The 15,194-nt window shown below is 43.2% G+C and overlaps 1 protein-coding gene across 2 annotated transcripts in view; it reads right to left on the reverse strand.

Moving 5' to 3' along the window:
* The window catches only part of LOC149454032 (lysine-specific demethylase 4B-like), a 247,291-nt gene that overhangs the window by 88,898 nt on the left and 143,199 nt on the right, over positions 1-15,194 (reverse strand). For both annotated transcript variants that reach the window (XM_089687863.1, XM_089687862.1), the window contains 3 exons: positions 13,792-13,895; positions 13,567-13,704; positions 13,281-13,471 (listed from right to left, as the gene is read on the reverse strand). In XM_089687863.1, coding sequence (XP_089543989.1) covers positions 13,281-13,471; positions 13,567-13,704; positions 13,792-13,895 — 433 coding nt within the window. The remainder of the gene's footprint in view (positions 1-13,280; positions 13,472-13,566; positions 13,705-13,791; positions 13,896-15,194) is intronic.

Consider the following 15,194-nt stretch of genomic DNA (forward strand, 5'->3'; position numbering starts at 1 on the left):
GGGATGAACATGTAACATGTTCCCGCAGTCCTGCAGCCGATGCCCGCTCTGCTGAATCTAGTGACAGCTAGCGGGGGATCTTCTCGCCCAGCTCATTGTCACTATTTTAAAAAGAGCACTGCCTGCCCAGCAGCATCATTCATTCACAAGCTATCGGCTTGTAGTTCTCAATGAACTATCATGGTGCTTTTGAACACTCTGGCAGTTCATGCTCTCAGACCTGTAGAGCCCATAGTGTCCTTACAGATGGGCATTACAAAAAAGAATTAATTGCAGTCATATTGGTGCACATATCTAAATCATCATATGCCCATGTTCTCTGCTGCAATGGCCAGGAAAAGATATGAGGCTATAATGTGTTTCATGCATTTTAGTGATAACACACTCTGTCATTCTTGGGATGACACTGAATATAAATCAGCTCTACATATATGGGCCCCTTATAAACTACCTCTCTGAGAAATTTTTAGATATGTATACACCCCAGCAAAATATCTGCATAGACTAGTCCCTCATACATTTCACTGGCTGCCTTGCATTCACGCAATATCTCCCCAGCAAGTGTGCCAGATCTGGGATCAAAATGTATAAGTTCTGTCAGAGGGCGACAGGCTATACATACAATTTTAAAGTTTATAAGGGAAAAGACAGTGAAGTAGAGTCCCCCGACTGCCCCAACTACATGGGAAGCAGTTGCATGATAGTGTGGGACTTGGTGTCATCTTTGTTCTGTAAGGGGTACGTGGAAAATTTTTATGCGAGCGTGACACTTTCTTAGATACTTATTCAGACTTGGAATTGTTTGCTGTGGTACCATGAGACCAAAAAATTTGTAAACACCAGACTTAGAAAGGGAGAGAAAGCCTGCTTGAGAAATAATGAATTGCTAGCAGTGAAGTGGAAGGACAAACGGGATGTTTTCGTCCTGTCAGCCATTCACGCAGGTACGACAATCAAAATCTGGTGTCGTTGAAAATATGGGAGGGGTGGACCCCTCCCATCACGATGACGCTGAAGCCGTAGTTAGTGCCCCACAGCATTAGACACTGTTACAAAAAAGGATCTATTTCAATTTGCAATATAATGCTTTTGTGCTTTACAAAGCAACTTGAAGAAGTGGATCCTTCCTAAAATTTAAGGAAGCGATCATCACAACCCTTTTTCTTGTCTGCTACACCCCTTCTTATACTAGCCCCCATCCTGTACAGAGCTAGTCTGCATATGCTCTGTTTGGTGTGTGTTTCTGACTAGAGAACATTTCTAGTGGTGCACTGAAATGAACATTCTGGTGCCAAAACCGAAAATTCAGGATGCACTTGGTCGAAAACAAAAACCGGAATGGACAGTTTTTAAAAACTTAATATAATTTTCAAACGCAATTTTTTGGAAAAAAAATACACTTTAACGATTAAAACTCCATACAATATACAGTCAGATCCATAAATATTGGGACATTGACACAATTCTAACATTTTTGGCTCTATACACCACCACAATGGATTTGAACTGAAACAAACAAGATGTGCTTTAACTGCAGACTGTCAGCTTTAATTTGAGGGTATTTACATCCAAATCAGGCGAACGGTGTAGGAATTACAACAGTTTGCATATGTGCCTCCCACTTGTTAAGGGACCAAAAGTAATGGGACAGAATAATAATCATAAATCAGACTTTCACTTTTTAATACTTGGTTGCAAATCCTTTGCAGTCAATTTCAGCCTGAAGTCTGGAACGCATAGACGCTGGGTTTCATCCCTGGTGATGCTCTGCCAGGCCTCTACTGCAACTGTCTTCAGTTCCTGCTTGTTCTTGGGGCATTTTCCCTTCAGCAAGTGAAATGCATGCTCAATCGGATTCAGGTCAGGTGATTGACTTGGCCATTGCATAACATTCCACTTCTTTCCCTTAAAAAACTCTTTGGTTGCTTTTGCAGTATGTTTTGGGTCATTGTCCATCTGCACTGTGAAGCAGCAACCAATGAGTTCTGAAGCATTTGGCTGAATAGGAGCAGATAATATTGCCCGAAACACTTCAGAATTCATCCTGCTGCTTTTGTCAGCAGTCACATCATCAATAAATACAAGAGAACCAGTTCCATTGGCAGCCATACATGCCCACACCATGACACTACCACGCTTCACTGATGAGGTGGTATGCTTAGGATCCTGAGCAGTTCCTTTCCTTCTCCATACTCTTCTCATCACTCTGGTACAAGTTGATCTTGGTCTCATCTGTCCACAGGATGTTGTTCCAGAACTGTGAAGGCTTTTTTAGATGTCGTTTGGCAAACTCTAATCTGGCCTTCCTGTTTTTGAGGCTCACCAATGGTTTACATCTTGTGGTGAACACTCTGTATTCATTCTGGTGAAGTCTTCTCTTGATTGTTGACTTTGACACACATACACCTACCTCCTGGAGAGTGTTCTTAATCTGGCCAACTGTTGTGAAGGGTGTTTTCACCAGGGAAAGAATTCTTCGGTCATCCACCACAGATGTTTTCCGTGGTCTTCTGGTGTTGCTGAGCTCACCGGTGCGTTCCTTCTTTTTAAGAATGTTCCAAACAGTTGTTTTGGCCACGCCTAATGTTTTTGCTATCTCTCTGACGGGTTTGTTTTGTTTTTTCAGCCTAATGATGGCTTGCTTCACTGATAGTGATAGCTCTTTGGATCTCATCTTGAGAGTTGACAGCAACAGATTCCAAATGCAAATAGCACACTTGAAATGAACTCTGGACCTTTTATCTGCTCATTTTAATTGGGATAATGAGGGAATAACACACACCTGGCCATGGAACAGTTGGGAAGCCAAGTGTCCCATTACTTTTGGTCCCTTAACCAGTGGGAGGCACATATGCAAACTGTTGTAATTCCTACACTGTTCACCTGATTTGGATGTAAATACCCTCAAATTAAAGCTGACAGTCTGCAGTTAAAGCACATCTTGTTCGTTTCATTTCAAATCCATTGTGGTGGTGTATAGAGACAAAAATGTTAGAATTGTCCCAATATTTCTGGACCTGACTGTATCCCCCAATTTATTGTAAAATATGAAAGATGATGTTACGCAGAGTAAATAGATACCCAACATGTCATTGGATAAAATTGCACATGCTCGTGGAGTGGGAGAGGAGGGGGGACATTGGGGAGAAGAGGGGGTGAGGGGAACATTTGATGGGGGGGGGGGGCATTTGGGATAAGTGGTGGGAAGAGGGGGACACTAGGGATATGTGGGAGAGAATGGGGGCCACTGGGGATAAGTGAGGGGGAGAGGGAGGACACTAGGGATAAGTGGGGGCATTGGTGATTAGTGGAGGAGAGGGGGACAATTTAGATAAGTGGGTGGGGGGGCATTGGGGATTAGTGGAGGAACATTGGGGATTAGTGGAGGGAGAGGAGGAACATTGGGGATAAGAGGACGAGAGGGGGACATTGGGGTTTAGTATGGGGGGGTGACATTGGGGATAAGTGGGGTGGGGGATGATGCTGTGTGTGACTGCACATGCTGATTGTCACAACATATCCCAGTACACTTGGTCAGGAAGATTCCAGGTGTCCATTACAGGTGGGGTACAGCAGCACACCCATTCCTAGAACAGCAGAGGAGCAGAGCTCTGAGAAGTATGCTGCACAGACTGGAGGCGGCTCAGTGTCCTGGGCTGAGAGCTAATAGGAAGAAGTCAGGAAAGTATATATGCACTTCTCTCGGAAAGAGAAGCAAAGCTCACAGTTCTGGCTTTTCATTACAGAAGATTACTAGCTGCAGTAGAGTGTGGGCGAGGACTATACATTAGATAAGATAAACAGGCTAGTTTGCTAGGAAATAGAAGTCCATGTACTGTGTTCTCGCTCAGAACGGCAACCGCACTGAAGGAAACATTACTCCCCCTCCCTCTCCTCTGCTGTCATGCGCAGAGCAGTGAGGGCTTTGTGCTGCTGGACTAGCAGCCAGGCTTCTCTGTCTTCAGCTTCTGTCAGCGCCGGAGTAGGCTGCAGCAGGGTAAATGAAGAACAAAACTTCTTGCCTGGTGCCCGGAACCGCATGCCCTGGGCGTCAGGCGAGATAGGAATTAAACGCGTGTGTGTGTATACATACACACACACTGTATATGGTGGGTGCATATTTCTGGAGAGGAAAATCCGTTCCGCCAGCATAAAAAGTTATTTTATCAGTATATAAATGACCTGGTCTTTGTGTGTTCTAGGGATCTGGGACCCACTAAGGACTTTTTTGGATAATTTTTTTGTCTTACCTGAATGATAATACCCTCAACTTGCGATTCACTGGATCGGTTTCTTGGATGTGAAATTGATTGGGCAGAGAAGATACATCATTACCGATCTATATAGGAAACCTATATCAGGCAATAATATACTGTGAGCAGATTCAGGCCACCCCAGACACACGATCAGGGGTATCTTGGCAGGTCAGATGCTAAGATTGCAAAGAATTTGTAGTGATGAAAAGGATTTTGAAAGGGAATTGGGAAACATGTATGAACAGTTCCTTCAGCGAGGGCATCCACTACCCTTTCTAAATAGGGCAATGTCCATAGCTAGGGAAACTCCAAGAAGCAAATTGCTGTGTCCCCAAAAAAAAAAAAAAAAGTAAAAACAACACCAATAAACCTCTTGTACATTATTTTGTCTGGAACTAAAAAAAGATTAGAGGGATACCGGAATGTAATCTTCCATTACTTTTTGATGACCACATATATTCCCAGATTTTGTCAGAGGGCATTAATGTGGTATCCCTCTTTGGGGAGTGTTCTATCTCAGAGTAATTATTCCTCTTTCACAACAAGGGGTTGGACCTGGTTGGATTTTACCACTTGCTCTCCTGAGGATTTACTCCACTTCCTGACCAGGTCTCTTTTTGCTATACAGCACTACACTACTTCAACTGGTAATTGAGCGGTCATGCAATACCCAAACAACATGTATGTCCTTTTTTCACACAAATAGAGCTTTCTTTTGGTGGTATTTGATCACCTGTGTGCTTTATATTTTTCACGCTATAAACAAAGAAAGACCATACATTTTGAAAAAAAAATTTTTTTTTACTTTGTCATAAAAAATATCCAAAAAACTCAAATGTTGTCATAAATTTAGGCCAAAATGTATTCTGCTACATGTTTTTTTAGGTACAAAAATCCCAAAAAGTGTATATTGATTGCTTTGTGTGAAAGTTATAGCATCTACAAACTATGGTATAGATAAATTTACACAGCTTTTACTTTCTGACTGCCTATCACATTTCTTGAGCTGCTAAAATACCAGGACAGTACAAACACCCCCAAATGACCCCTTTTCGGAAAGTAGACACCCTAAGCTATCTGCTGAGAGGCATATTGAGCCCATGGAGGATTTTTTTTTTCCCACAAGCTTTTGGAAAATGACATTTTTTTTTAAAAATTTTGTCAGTTAAAAAGTTGTCAGTTAAATGATATATTGCGCACATAAACCATGGGTATATGTGCAATTGCACCCCAAAATACATTCTACTACTTCTACTGAGTATGGGGATACCACATATGTGAGACTTTTTGGGAGCCTAGCCACATACAGGAGCCTGAAATCCAATGACCACTTTGAAAGCCTGAAGGTGCGTAACTTCCTCACTACCTATCACAGTTTCGGAGGTCCTGAAACGCCAGGATAGCACCAACCCCCCCCACAAACACACACAAAATACCCCTTTTTGGAAAGTAGACACCCCAAGGAATTTAAAAAGAGGCATGGTGAGTATTTTACAGATCTCCTTTTTTCTCACAAGGTTTTGAAATATGAAAAAAGAAAAAAATATGTTTTTCCAAAAACTTGTGGAAACAAACGAGATCTGCAAGATACTCGGCATGCTTCTTATCAAATTCTTTGGGGTATCTTCTATCCAAAAGGGGGTCATTTGGGGGAGTTTGGTGCTATCCTGGCATTTCAGGGCCTCCGAAACTGTGATAGGCAGTCAGGAAGTGTAATGAGGAAATAAAGACCTTTAAAAACCAGAAGGTGCTTACTGGATTTTGGGGTTCTGTACTTGGCTAGACTGCCAAAAAGTATCTCACAAGTGGTATCCCCATGCTCGGGAGAAGTAGCAGAATGTATTTTAGAGAGTAATTCCACATAAACCCTTGGCATGTGTGAGCAATAAATCATTTAAGTGACAATTATGTGTAAAAAAATAAATTCTTCTATTGACTCAACATGCCTCTCAGCAAATAGTTTGGGGTGTCTACTTTCCAAAAAGGGGGTTGGGGGCATTTTATGCCCAGCATTAGAAGTTTATGCCATGCATCACTCACTCTTCTAACCACCTGAAGACCAAGCCTTTTCTGACACTTTTTGTTCACGTGAAAAAAAATCTGAATGTTTGCTAAGTAATTATCGTATTTTCCGGCGTATAAGACGACTGGGCATATAAGACGACCCCCTACTTTTCCTGTTAAAATATAGGGTTTGGGCTATACTCGCCGTATAAGACTACCCCATGTCACTGCCCCCCCATGTCAGGCTCCCCATGTTAGTGCCCCCCCTCATGTCACTGTTCTCCCCATGCCACTGTCCTCCCCATGTCACTGACCCCCCCCACATGTCACGGCCCCCCATGTCACTGTCCTCCCCATGTCAGGCCCCCCACTGTCCTCCCCCCACATGTCACTGTCCTCCCCGTGTCATTCCCCCCCCCCCCACATGTCACTGTCCTCCCATGTCAGTCCCCCCCCCCTCATGTCACTGGCTCCCCACGTCACTGTCCTCCGCATGCCGTGCCTCCCATATGTCACTCCCCCCCCCCACGTTATGGCCACCCATGTCACTGACCCCCCCACGTTAGTGTCCTCCTCATGTCACGGCCCCCCCATGTCACTGTCCTCCCCATGTCACAATCCCCCCCCCCCCATGAAACTGTCCTCTATCCGATTGATGATGCTCCCCAATACGCATCTTTGATCCACCTTGCTGGAGTGGCGGCTAGTGATCCGCGGTGTGTTTAAGTGTGATCAGCGGTGCAGCAGAAAAGGGGTTACCTGCGTCAGCTCGATGCTAATGTTGTTGATCGATGAACGGCTTCTTATGCCTAAAACTGTGACATGCACAGTTGCTTCAAGGGGGACAGATCTTCACAGGAGACAGATCTTGCCGCTACACCGGTAAGTTTCAGCACGCTGTAAACCGGCTTATAAGACGACCCCCGACTTTTGAGAAAATTTTCATGGGTTAAAAAGTCATCTTATACGCCGGAAAATATGGTACTTTGAACCCCAAAAATTATATATATTTTTTTAAAGCAGACACCCTAGTGAATAAAATGGTGGGTGCTGCAATTTTTTGTGTTACATAGTACTCACACAGCGATATTTCAAACGCAAATGTTTTGGAAAAAATACACTTCTTTTTTTACTTTTAATGCACAAAAACACAATATCATGGCCAATTATTTGGTACAATATAAAATATGATGGTACACCTAGTAAATAGATACCAAACATGGCATGGTTTAAAACTGCACATACCCCATGCCATGGAGACAAACCGCATACATTGTTAATATCTATAGGTAACGCTTTAAAAGCTTTTACAAGATACCATTTTAGATTTACAGAGGAGGTCTAGTGCTAGAATTACTGCCCTTGATTTGACGTTTGTGGCGATACCTCACATGCATGGTGAAACCGCTGTTTACATACTGAAACTGGGTCAACGCTTGCGCACACAGGGAGAGGACGACGCTTTTTTGGGTTTTTTTTATTTTATTTTTTTTAAGTTAATTTGATTTTTTTAATACATTTTTACACTGTCCCTTTCATTTTTTTTTTTGATCACTTTTAATGCTATCACAGGGAATGCAAATATCCCATATAGCTTCAATGGGCATTGTCATATATTCTTTTTTGAGAAATCTGGGGTTCATCAGACTCTAGATATCTCCTCTGCCCTTACATTTTCTAATCTCACCAAGATTGGTGTGATCAGATGCTTTCCCAATTTACAAATGGCGTTGTTTATTTCCTGCGAAACTGAAGTGAATAAATGCTCGTAGCTTCCAATTTCTTAGACTATAGAGATGACTGGCACCATTCTGGTCTACAATCAGCTCTATGCTCAGCTGGCAGAAACACCGGATGCATTCTCAGGTTCCCCCGATGGCACAGGACTGGTCAAGAAGGCTGTGGAGGGCAGCGGGGGAGGAGGGGCACCTTCTCCGCTGCTTGTAAAAGCAATCCTGCAGCTAAATAGCCAATAGGATTGTTTTTACATGAAAGCTGATCGCCGGCTGAACGATACCAGGATGATGCCTGCCTGTGGGCTGAATGAAAGAAAGAGAAGAAATCTCTGCCAGAAAAAGTGTGTGGATTTGAGGATTGGGTCACGGCACCTTCTGGATACAAAAGGGCCATGATGATCTCTTCCTGAAATTTTAGGAAGGATCCACTTCGTCAAGTTGCTTTGCAAATTACAAAAGCGTTATATATAGCCAATTGAAATAAAAATACACATTTTTGTGCCAGTGTCGAGCTTTCTGGGAAATTAGGTACGGATTCATCATTTGGTCGTTGAAGTCCACCCTTCCCATGTTAAGGTTATAGTCATGAACACAGAGTGGTTTCTCAACAACGCCAGAAACCGTGTTAATTTGGACTGTCACGTCTGCATGAAAGGAAGACAGGATGAAAACATCCTGTTTGTCCTTCCACATCACTGCGTGCAATTCATCATTCCTCAAGCAGGCTTTCTCCCCCTAAGTTGGGTATTTACAAGCCGTTGGGGGAAGCCCCGACAATTAAGTCGCACGGTGCCACATGAGCCAGTTCCAAGATTGTACAAATAGTGGCACGCTTGTATGCAAATTGTCCACATATAAGTGGTACTCCTTATGGAACAAACAGGACACCAAGTCCCAAACTATCTTGCCACTGCTCCCCATGTAGTCTGGGCAGTCAGGGGGCTCTACTTCACTGTCTCTTTCCCCATAAAACTTAAATTTGTACGTACAGCCTATGGCCCTCTCACAGAGCTTATACAATTTAACCCCATATCTGGCACGCTTGCTGGGGATGTACTGTTTGACTGCAAGGCAGCCAGTAAAGTGAATGAGGGACTCATCCATGCAGATTTTCTGCTGTGGCGTATACACATCTGCAAATTTTTCAGTGAGGTGGTTATGAGGGGCCGAATTTTGTAGAGCCCATCATGTTCAGGGTCACCAAAATCACTGAAATGCATGAAGCGCATTATCGCCTCATATCTATGCCTGGTCATGGCAGCAGAGAACAAGGGCATATGATGAATTGGGTCTGTGGACCAATACGACCGCAACTCATTCTTTTTTGTAATGCCCATGTTGAGGGTTAGGCCCAAAGAAGTTTTAATTTTGGAAACCGTAATGGGTTTCCATGCAAATGGTCTGGAAAGGTTTGAATTTGGGTTTGTGGCGGTATATCGTTGAGCATATAAATTACTTTGGCCCACAATCAAATTGTACAAATCTTCTGTGAAAAACAGCTCCATAAAATCAAGGGGAGTTAAATTTGCTAATTCCAACTGAATTCCGGGTTGGGCAGAAAATGGGGGAAGTATGGGTGCTGCAGAATCGGTGGGCTGCCAATCCGGATGTGCAAGCACGTCCGGAAGGACACTAGGGGCTCTACAGGCCTGTGTGTGAATTCTTGGTGGCTGTGAGATGCTACTCGTGCTCGCCACCGCACCCGCTTGTTCTGCTCTTATAGGGCTCTCATCACCAAGTGATGCTGCAGTGCTGGTATAAAAAAGACCAGGATATACTAGACCGCTGATGCTCGCCAGTTCACCAAAAGGTAGTGCAGCACTAGTACTGGCACTCTGCTGCATATGAGACAAGTCATGCGATCCTAGTACTTCAGCTTCATGGGGTCGGGTATGCCTGATCTTAACAGGGACTTCTTTTCCATCGTCCGAGCTACCTGTCAGGGTGCCGCTGCTGTCTACAGGTTCGTATTCTGATGCGGATTGGGTCAGGGAGTCTTCCCCTGACATGCTCAGAATCCAGTAGGCCTCTTCACTAGTGTACCTTTCGTTGGACATTTTGGACTCTAAATTTACAGGTACCTAGTGCGACTCATGGGAAAAAGAGCACCTGGCTGTCAGCGAGTACTTGAACCGCTACAAAAAAAAATTTACCAGAAAAAGCTAACAGAGATTAGGCCCGATTCTGTGAACACTGCAGTTTTGCGTGCAATGTATTACAGGGGACAATGATCAGAAATTATACTGACACCGCACTTCTTGTTAGGGGTGGGGGGGAGCGTTGGGGCTATACGCTATTGCTGCCAGCGAATGGGGATGATCCTGCTAACACTGCATTTTTGGGGACACTAATACTAAGGGGGCACTGGTACAGTTTTGTTCATGATCAATATATTGATCCGTACAAACACTATACTAGTAATGACGGTGATCAGCAGCCTATAGTGTGAGTGCGATAGCTGACCTTAGCTGGGAGGGACACTAACTGACCCTGACGCTATCTGACGTCGCTAGTGGCACTAATACAAAAATACTGTACCCTGACACTGTACTAATGGCACTGGCAGGGTGCAAAGGGTTAAATGTAGCAATCAACGGGTTAAAATGTATATCTAACGTGTGTGGGTTCAGTGTGCTGCTTTTACTCAGGTGTGATGTCTTTCTTCTCTCTTTGGAACAAAATGGTTCCAGGAAGAACCAGCCGGATCCTGTGCCTGTATTTACAAATGCAGGCACAGCTCTGCATCTCCATTTGCTGAAGGAGATCGTTCGTGTCCCAGCCAAAATCACTGGCACCTCCTACAATGAATGACGGGGGGGGGGGGTTGCGCCATCTAAACCCGGAAGAGCAAGGTGACACTTTGCCTGCAGCTACCGCCCGTCTGCAGTACATTGAGGGTGGGCAGGAAGTGGTTAAAGGTAATTTCAGGTGTGGAGAGGAGGATTGCCCCTGTTGTTTGTGTATTGTTAGAGGAGACAGTTTTTTGTCCACAGTAAGTGGAAAGGAATATACGATCAAAAGGTTTATCAATTGCAATACCACACACAACTTTTATATTTGATGACTTGTGATATTTGTCGTATACAATATGTGGATAGAACCACAATCACACAGCATTACTAATTCAGGGTATTGAAAAAGTGGTCCACACAAAAAGAGGGGGAGACACCTTCAGACTCTTGTGTAAAAAAGGTTTATTGGATTTTCATCTGGGTACATAAACCCCCAAGGGATTAAACTTCGAATGGGACCTCACACACTTTTATGAGTGAGGTCCTGTACACATACACAGGCCAATGTGGAACAAGTTTAATTGTTTGCATCCTAGAAGGCTTTAAGTTCTCTGATCATTAAATGCTTCAATTTTAATTCTATTTTAAAGTCCCAACATTATCGTCTACTGCGCTGTGCAGCACTTGACTGGTATCTGACCATATATCTGACTGGTAATCTACATATATAGCTGTGGATGTCAGTTCTGGGTTTGGGTACTCTTGGGCACCTCAAGTGGTCCTTTCATGTGCTGGATCTTAGTAATAGACACTGAAATATGTGATTCACTCTAACCAATACTCTATACAAACATGCTTGGTTTTGTTTCCACAATGATTCTTTCATGGTTTTGTATTTTAACAATTCCCAAATTTTTGTTTTTGAATGCATGGTTTTGACATTGTCTAGTGGACTGTATCGTTTCTTGACAGGGTGATGCATTAGTATATGGGTGGTGGCTGTAAGGGTTAATATAGCAACAGCTGCTACTGATAATTGGGTTATACTTTTTTGAATTTTGCATCATTACTGTTGTAGGTTATGATTAAATTCTGAGGTTAGCGTGATACATGTGATCCTTTTTTCCCCCCCTGCCCACTGGCATACAGTATGTTGTTTTTAAGATGCTTTTCTATACAATAAAGTGGATATGTGCTTTAGTGCAGTCTCTCAGACTTTCCTTTGATTTACAGCACAGGTCTGTGAACTGGGACAACGCACAAACTAAAGGATTGTGGAGGGTGGGAGTGGCGGGCCTACCTGGAGCAGTGCTACCTTATCTTTCCTTCTAAATGACGGTTGATGGCTCTGACTAGCTTTTTTGTATGTACCTTGGGACTTAATACCACAATTGCCACATTTTTCTGAGACTTATTGCTCCAGGACAACTAATGCAAGGCATGTGTTTGCAAAAAAAAAATACAATTTCAGAAGAAATTGCACCAGCATATCCCTAGTGCACTGGTACATCCGTTCAGAGTGAGTGTGTGAGTGTGAGTGTGTGTGTGTGTGTGTGTGTGTGTGTGTGAAACAAACAAACAAAAAACAGTGCATAAAGCGGAAGACTGTTAAACTTGCTTATTGCTGACCCTATTACTTTTGCTGCAGATGGAAAGGGTTCACTGGGTTATGGTTTCTAGGCTCAGCCTCACAAGACTCCAAAGTGAAAGCTGTATTTTTATGACAAGATAGTTGTCATGGACCATAGGAAACACAATGAATCTGAGGGGCGAGGAAGATGGGATGGGTCTACACTTTAAACTGTGGTTGGTTTGGTCTTCCTGTGAAGGTGGACAGAAAAATCTCTCAGGAAGCGGTCATGGAGGATGCATGGGATAAAGTTTAGGCTCGAAAATTTACTTAGGTGACCAAAAAAATATATTACCATCTATGAAAATGTCAGGTATATCCTGTGGATCAACAAATATTCAACATGACTAAAATTAACATCGGGAAGGTGTTCTAAGCTCAACTTCTGAAGCAGAGAGTCTTAGAACCATGCACCTAGAAAAGACAAGTCACGGGAATCTGTCATTCACTTGTAAGTGACTGATCCCATCAACACATCAGAAAGTGAATCCTACACTTGATGGTGCGATTAGAGTAAGATATGGTTCTCATGCACAAAAATAATGAGTTACAATGTTTCCTAGACACACGAACACTTTAGGCAATGAGATGATTTTGGCAGGAGTAGGTAAAATCTTTTAATACCTATGGATACTTACTCTCTGTATATTTTCCTATATTCTGTCTATATTCTCTCCCTTTTGCTTCTGCAGATTCCCCTACAGCTGTCAATTACACTTACTTAGCTGCCCAAAAGTTAAAGCAGAAGCACTAAATTCTCACTAACCTTTATGCATGATAGAAAAATATATATAACAGCAGTGAATTCAGTTGATAGAAAATAATTTATAATTCTTCACCAGTAACCTAAAAGATATTTGGCTTTTTCATGTCCGAATTCTAGACATTTCACAACAGTCACTGCTATACGGTTTGTACATACCTACGACCAGCTTTTCCCTGGGCTTTTCTCTTAAACCAAGCCTCCAGCTCTGAACTTGTTAATTCAGTTGGTTTCAGATGATCTAGGGTAGTTAAATCTTTTCCTTGTTTCCACATTTCATAGCGATCAGGCTGAAGGAACTTCACAAACACATCCATAGAAATCTTCACCATGTCTTTCCGACAAGTACACTAAGAGCAGAAATTTAACATAAAATGAAACAGAGTACATACTATATAAAAATATTAATTGATAAAGAAAGGAAAAATGAATACAATTGCTCTACCTGTGTGGCCATTTTGCCATAGTCAATCCAGCGCAATGTGGCAAAATTTGTGGATTCTGCACAGTTGAATCCATGATTAAATCCAGCATGATATCCATATGGAAATGTTATCATAAACTCGCCAGCTTCTTGTGTGATCTACTTAAAAAAGGCAAAAAATGCATGTACAAATATTATCTGCAAAGACAAAGGTATTACCCACAAAATGTTTATACCTAAACTCACCCGGTCAAAAGGAATCCCATATTTCTTCAATATAGAAGGGGAAATTAGAGTCATTTTGTGTCTCAGAAAAGCATCACATCCTTGAGAACTTCCAGGAAAAAAACCTATGAGAGGAAACATCTAGTAAGGGAAAATATATACAGCAAGCAGGCAGGCAGAATGAGAAGGTCTATATGGAATTTTAAAGGAAACGCTTCCAGGTTAATTGGAGGCTTTCAGTGCACACATTTAATGCTGCAAAGGCTAGTTGCCTGGGCTTCATGTTGATCTTCTTGCTTCAACACCTTGAGTAAGTAACCACAAGCACAGTCCATCTGCTGGTGAATTCCCTCCCCTTATCTGCAACTGCAGAAGGAAGCATACTGTATACTTACAGGACAGGCATCAGGCACAGTATGTCAGCTCTCTATCACCCCCATACCTCCTCTCTTGGCACAGGCAATCAACAACAAGCATGTGACAGGTCAAGTCCCAGCCTGCCTTTAGAGGTAGCTGCCGGCAGAGGGCTCGTCAGTCACAATCCAGCTCAGTATAGTTATTTTACAAAGTCCCACTGGTTTCTACTACTACTGATTTACGTAGCCACACGGCACCCCCCAACCTGTTCCCCAACATTAAAACATCGTGACTGTGGCTGCTCCTCCTGGATGCTCACCCACCCCCATGTTCCGGCCCTGTACTGTTGACCTACTAGCTCCAAGCCAAAATATACACTGCAGGTCACATCACAAGGAAGAGCAAGGCAGCAAACAATGTCCAAGCCAAGCAAGGAGGTACCAGGTAGACTATGTGATATCAACATGTGACAACATCAATAACCTTGGACACAGCCAGGAGCAGACACTCCTCCCCTCCCTCCTCCTGCTCCAGGCCAATCACTGGCCAAGAACACCTTTAACAAAGAAATCAGGGACACATTCTTTTAAACAGGGACACATTTAAAGACCCTTTTTTCCCCAGGGACAGCCCCCTGGAACTGGGGACATCTGGTTACTTTACTACAGCTTACACACTGTATTAGGTCAGTGACACAAACTAGTAAAGACAGAAAAACAGCTAGACACCTAGCATTTTCAGAAAGATGTCAGCAATATCTGCCAGCCAAATTAAATCAGGGATTTTAACCACTTCATTTGAATATAGGCCAGGCAAACCTCTTGTCATTCCGGAAGAACGTCATATGACGTCCTTCCCGGATCACGCCTTGTGTGTGCCCGCAGGGCCACTCTGTGGCGAGATCTGTCACCAACTGTGTACCTTGGACACGGCTGATGACAGATGTGTGTACCGGCCCCGTTGCCAGTACCATGTGACCTGCTGTGTCACAGCAGGTCACATGATAGTTGTATACAATGGATGGCTTCCTTTCATGCCATCTATTGTATACAAGTGTGGCTACAACA

The sequence above is a fragment of the Staurois parvus genome, unplaced genomic scaffold (genome assembly GCF_062004578.1).
Source record: "Staurois parvus isolate SC_StPar_1 unplaced genomic scaffold, SC_StPar_1.0 ptg000439l, whole genome shotgun sequence".
Classification (NCBI taxonomy): domain Eukaryota; kingdom Metazoa; phylum Chordata; class Amphibia; order Anura; family Ranidae; genus Staurois; species Staurois parvus.